We start from the raw sequence: 6000 nt of genomic DNA, 5'->3' as shown, positions 1-6000 counted from the left end.
CCCACAGTAGCCTGGGGTACATCCCATCCAGTCATGGTGACTTAACCAACTTGATAGTTTCCAAAAGCTCCAGCACATCCTCACCCTTAATACCTACATGCTCAAGCTTTTCAGTCCGCTGTAAGTCATCCCTACAATCGACAAAAATCCTTTTCCGTAGTGAATACTGAAGCATAGTATTCATTAAGTACCTCTGCTATCTCCTCCAGTTCCATACACACTTTTCCACTGTCACTTGATTGATCCTATTCTCTTGCATCTTATCCTCTTGCTCTTCACATACTTATAGAATGCCTTGGGGTTTTCCTTAATCCTGTCCGCCAAGGCTTTCTCATGGCCCCTTCTGGCTCTAATTTCATTCTTAAACTCCTTCCTGCTAGTCTTATAATCTTCTAGATCTCTATCATTATCTAGTTTTTTGAACCTTTTGTAAGCTCTTCTTTTCCTCTTGACTAGATATACAACAGCCTTTGTACACCACAGTTCCTGTACCCTACCATCCTTTGCCTGCCTCATTGGAACGTATCTACACAGAATCTCACACAAATATCCCCTGAACATTTGCCGCATTTCTTCTGTACGTTTCCCGGAGTTAGGTTTAATATTCTGACAGGGAATGAGATTTGATTATCTGGAGGAAGTGTGGGAATATGATATTTTTAAAAATAGTTTTCTTTTACCAATCCTTTCTACAAGGGGTCAGAGCCATCTCTACTTCCCGAGGAGACTGAGATCCTTTAATATCTGCTGGACGATGCTAAGGATGTTCTAAGAGGCTGTGGTGGCCAATACTATCATGTTTGCTGTTGTGTGCTGAGGCAGCAGGCTGAGGGTAGCAGACACCAACAGAATCAACAAACTCATTTGTAAGGCCAGTGATGTTGTGGGGGTGGAACTGGACTCTCTGACAGTGGTGTCTGAAAAGAGGATGCTGTCCAAGTTGCATGCTATCTTGGACAATGACTCCCATCCACTCCATTATGTACTGGTTAGGCACAGTACATTCAACCAGAGACTCATTCCACCAAGATGCAACTCTGAGCATCATAGGAAGTCATTCTGCCTGTGGCTATCAAACTTTCCAACTCCTCCCTCGGAGTGTCAGACACCGAGCCAATAGGCTGGTCCTGGACTTATTTCCACTTGACGTAATTTACCTATTATTATTTAATTATTTATGGTTTATATTGCTATATTGTCTACACTATTCTTGGTTGATGCGATTGTAACGAAACCCAGTTTCCCTCGGGATCAATAAAGTATGTCTGTCTGTCTGTCCATTGGGATCAATTACCATATTTCCCAGTTCTCTGATAAGCTAAAGTGGGTTCACAAAGCAGATGAGTTTTTTTTTTGGTGAAAGACTGAAGATGTTAATGTTTAAATGGATACTGGTGTGCTGGTACATAACTTACTAAAAACTGGCATACAGTTTTAGACAACAATTAGGAAGGGAAAATGACATGTTATTGATTAAGATACAGGAGTCAAGAAAAATTTACTGCATTCTTATAGGACTGTTGTGAGATTGCACCTGACATTCTGTGTACAGGTTTGATCTACTTACCCAAGGAAAGATCCACCTCATACACAATGCAGAAGAAAAAATTCATTAGACTGTTTCCAGAGTAGACTAGACCTGTATTCTCCATAGTTTAGAATGAAGGATTTAATTGAAGCCTACACAATGTTTAAAACTTGACAGGCTAGATGAATGGAGTACCTTTTCCTTGGCTGAGAAAGCTACACAGACTATGATGAATGTTTGGAATTTTGTGTCAAAGACACTTAGATATTAAGCTTATTCAAAGCAGATCAATAGACTTCTAGATTTTAAGGAAAACAAACAAAATGGGAATAGTGCAAGAAAATGGAGGAAAAAAACAGCCATCATCTTAAACAATGACAGAGTTGACTCAGAGAGCCAGATGGCCCATTCCTGCTTCTGTTTCTTCTGTGCCTAAATGAACAGTGAGTGTAAGAATTGAGAAATCAAGTTTGTTTTCAGAAACATTTTATTCAAAGCCATACATGAATACTTTGGTCATTGGTGTCTCCAGATTGCCAAACCCTCCACTGACCTGTAGCAATGCTGCCAAATCCTCCCTGACCCCTTCCTCAATACACAAGCCCAATGTGGAAAAATTACAGCAAATATGTAAAAGGAATTTGAATGCCAGCAGCCACTTCAGTCTCTGTAGAGAACCATTGGCAACCATTTTATCTACAGTTCCCAGGAAAAGGCAACACGCTACTCATCTTGAGTTGCATATTATAAATAGATGATTTATATTAAACAGGAACATATGATGTACAGGCCTCTTATTTACTATACAGAAGAAATAGAAATCTCCCCAGCAAAATGGAATATTTAAATATATCTTACGTAAGAAAATAATTTAAACTCCTTTCGATTTCATAAACTATTAGTAAGTTTTTCCCATTAAAATGCAAGAAACCTCCAATTGCATAAAGACATAGACAAGACGACCCATAACCTGACCGGTATTCCGTAACATTGCCCTGTTGCTCAAATAATCAAAACCCAGATATTCTCACATCATCTGGATTGTTCTTGTGATTGAGGGTATGGGAATATCAAGGAGGTTCTCTTGTTGTGGGCAGCAGAAATGTAATTGCTTTCAGGATGAAGCCACCCATTATGCAACTGTGGTTTGCTTTTGGCTTGGATGACTCTCGACTCTTGATTAGAGTCAATGTTTAGGATGGATGGTGCTGGACTGGAAATCCACTCTGTACCTGGTACCTTGGGCTAGTAGTATCCCTGATTATCACTCTAGGTGAGCTGCAGAACCAACAGGATACATGTGTGGTGAAGAGTCAGGGGTTATATTGGGATATTTCTGCACATTATCTCCATTCTCCATCAAAAGTACCCAATGGTGCTCCTGAATTGTATTTTAAATCACCACCCACTTTTCTCTACAGAAGAGGTGAAGTACCAATCCAAATTCACAACGTCACCTCATCATTACCAGAAGATTAATTATACCAAGATTATCACCACTTCCATCTCTCCATGTCAATGAACCCCTATCATGTGCTGGTCACCACAGACTGGCTGTTTACTGCATGCTATGACCCTTTAGCATACTTTGCTGCCATGCACCCCGATAGCATATATATTTGTCACACTCTTATCATGCCCCTGACCCAGAGCAACATTCCCCTTGCATGAAAAGCAGTAACCCAACTTCTCCTCAAAGGGTAACAGTAGCAGTGCTCTCCAATTTATGCTCTGCCCTCATAGGTTGAACAATCCACACCCTGCCACATTAAAGCCAGCCAACTGATACTACAAGCCTCAAGTTCCCTCAATAGTACTTCTCTGTGGATCACCCCTGCCCTCCCACTGAGGTTTTATGCAAAGGTTTTGAGGTTGTGCTATTTCAACAGTAAATAATTATAATAATGAATCAGATATCAAAATCATAGAGAGTTTAAAAGTCCAAAATGTGTGTTGTGGTAAGGCACTTGTTAATCAGCTGAAAGATAGAACAATTGAACAACGCCTTAAGGCAACAAGAAATAGCTGAAATTGGTAAAAATATAGTCACATGTCCAATTTACCCAAGGACAATCTACAACCAAGTGAAATGCCTTGCCCAACATTACAAGAATGTATCCCTGATTTTGCCTGAATTAACAACCATTCATTCTCTCTTTTCTTGAAGTTAAAGCGATCTAATGACTGTAAAGTATTTTACATATTATTTTACATGATGCAGCATTCTTTTTGAGGAACACCTCTGTGTAGTGGGCTGCCATTTGTCTTGGGGTGCTCAAAGTAGTGCAACATCACCATCTACTGAAGCATATCTGAACATGCAGAATAAGGAAAAATAGCATATTTCTTTGGAGAAAATATCCCTCGCTTGGCAATGTTGACAAACAAATTAATCTTCTCAGGGCGGATATGTGGAGGATATCAGAGGGGAATCAAGTTTAGTCACAGTCACCTGAATGTACAACCTGCTATCTATTCACAATTCGTGCTCTTTGAGCCCATGATATCTAGTAATGCCCATTGCTATCCAAGTCAAACCCTCAGGATCAGATCCTCTAAAGTACAGTAAAAATGAATAATGTCATCAGTTAAGAACAAAAAGAAAAATCCAGAGCAAAATATTAACTTCTGCATACAAGTAGAAATTCCCATTGAATACAAAAGAAATTGTCATTTCCAAACTGTTAAAGCTAGAGTTCCAGTTGTGAAGTACAATAAGTTTATTCCATCAGCTGACTGTCTGCAAATCCCATCAGAGCAGAACACCGGATGTCCTTAAGTTTAGAGGTTCCCAGTGAAACACAAGAGGAACAGTACATGCAGCACAATGAAATACAAGGTAAACAGCAGCTTGGTCCGATACCGAGAATGGAACAGAGAACAAAATGACCTCATGCTGGAGTTCCTCCGTGTCTGATGGCAAAAAGTGCAAAATAGGAATTAGTATGTGACAACAAATGAATATACCGCGATACTCACACTGGGCCATCAGTAGATTAGAATGGCCCAATACTAAAGCAGTGTTATGATGAGTAGAGCTGTGTGCTCAGCCTGTTACTGTTTACACTGCTAGCGCATGACTGTGTCACAGGATTCAGCTCAAACTGTGTCATTACGTTTGCAGATGACACAACAGTGGCTGGCCTCATTAACAACTATAATGAGTCAGAGTACAGAGAGGAAGTGGAGCGAATGGTGAATTGGTGTGAGAACAACCACCTAAGTCTAAACATGGAGAAGACCAAGGAAATTATTGAGGACTTAAGGAAGGTGCAGATGAACCGTACCCCTCTACGAATATGACTCCTCCATAGACAGAGTTAAGTGCACCAAGCTCACACCATGCTAGTTCCTTATTATCACCTCGCTGAACAAGAAGGCAGAGCAGCACCTCCACTTCCTAAAAAGATTGAGGCAAGCGAGGCTACTCCCCCACCACATCTTACTGCATTTTATAAGAGCTCCACTGAGAACATCCTGACAAATTGCATCTTCATCTGATTTTGGAGCAGCTGAACATTGGACTGGAAGTCCCTACACAAGACTGTGAGAGCAGCTGAGAGGATCGTAGGGGTCTCCCTACCATCCATTGGAGACATTTATCAGGAGCGCTGTGTACACAGGGCCTTTAGTATTATTAAGGATCCCACCCATCCAGCATCTTTGTTGATTTTCCACCATCAAGCAGAAGACCCCAAAGCATAAATACAAGAATGGTCAGGATGGGAAGCAGTTTCTTTCCTCAGGCTGTTAGGTTTCTGAACTCCTTGCTGCATCACATTCAAAGTGTTGTTGTTTAATCTGTTCTGTACCTCACAATATTTAATTTATAAACTTCATTTTGTTTTATTCATGCATCTGAGATTTTATCCTTACTTTCATAAGTTATTGTGTGTTTTTCAGTAATGTTCCCACTGGTTCAGAGAAATGTCTTGTTTAACAGTATACATGTATATAGTTAAATGACAATAAACTTGACTTGATTTGAGTTGAGTGCTTCCATGGTGTAAGGCAGTGGTCCCCAACCTCTAGGCCACGAAGCACACAGGGGGTGCAGCGGTAGCCGGAATGCACCCAGCACATCTTCAAGAAAAAAGCCGAAATAAACAAGCTAATTAATTAGGTGCCACCCAGCATGTAAATGTCGGCCCAGATCAGAGGCAATTGCTGATTGCGTGGAGCAAGTGAAATCGGCAATCACCTCTGATCTGGGCCGACATTTACATGCTGGGCGGCACCTAATTAATTAGCTTGTTTATTTCGGCTTTTTTCTTAAAGATGTGCTGGGTGCATTCCGGCTACCGCTGCACCTCCTGCGTGCTTCGCTGCCTGGAGGTTGGGGACCACTGGTGTAAGGGTATCATGTGACTACATTGTACAAGGACAATGGGGGGTGTGGACTGGTAGACTGCTGCCTATTGACAGAGAGAGGTATGTCACTCGGGAAAATGAGTAGGATGGCTGCTTTGGAA

General features: G+C 41.0%; 1 protein-coding gene across 2 annotated transcripts in view; it reads right to left on the bottom strand.

The window, feature by feature from the left end:
• Positions 1-1997: 1997 nt before the first annotated feature.
• Positions 1998-6000, bottom strand: part of LOC132403566 (golgin subfamily B member 1-like) — a 206314-nt gene continuing 202311 nt past the window's right edge. For both annotated transcript variants that reach the window (XM_059986960.1, XM_059986961.1), the window contains exon 23: positions 1998-4441. In XM_059986960.1, the coding sequence (XP_059842943.1) occupies positions 4310-4441 (132 nt within the window). In that variant the 3' untranslated portion in view covers positions 1998-4309. The remainder of the gene's footprint in view (positions 4442-6000) is intronic.

This window comes from Hypanus sabinus, chromosome 13 (genome assembly GCF_030144855.1).
Source record: "Hypanus sabinus isolate sHypSab1 chromosome 13, sHypSab1.hap1, whole genome shotgun sequence".
In the NCBI taxonomy this organism is placed as follows: Eukaryota; Metazoa; Chordata; class Chondrichthyes; order Myliobatiformes; family Dasyatidae; genus Hypanus; species Hypanus sabinus.
This window is presented reverse-complemented; position numbering and strand designations above follow the sequence as displayed.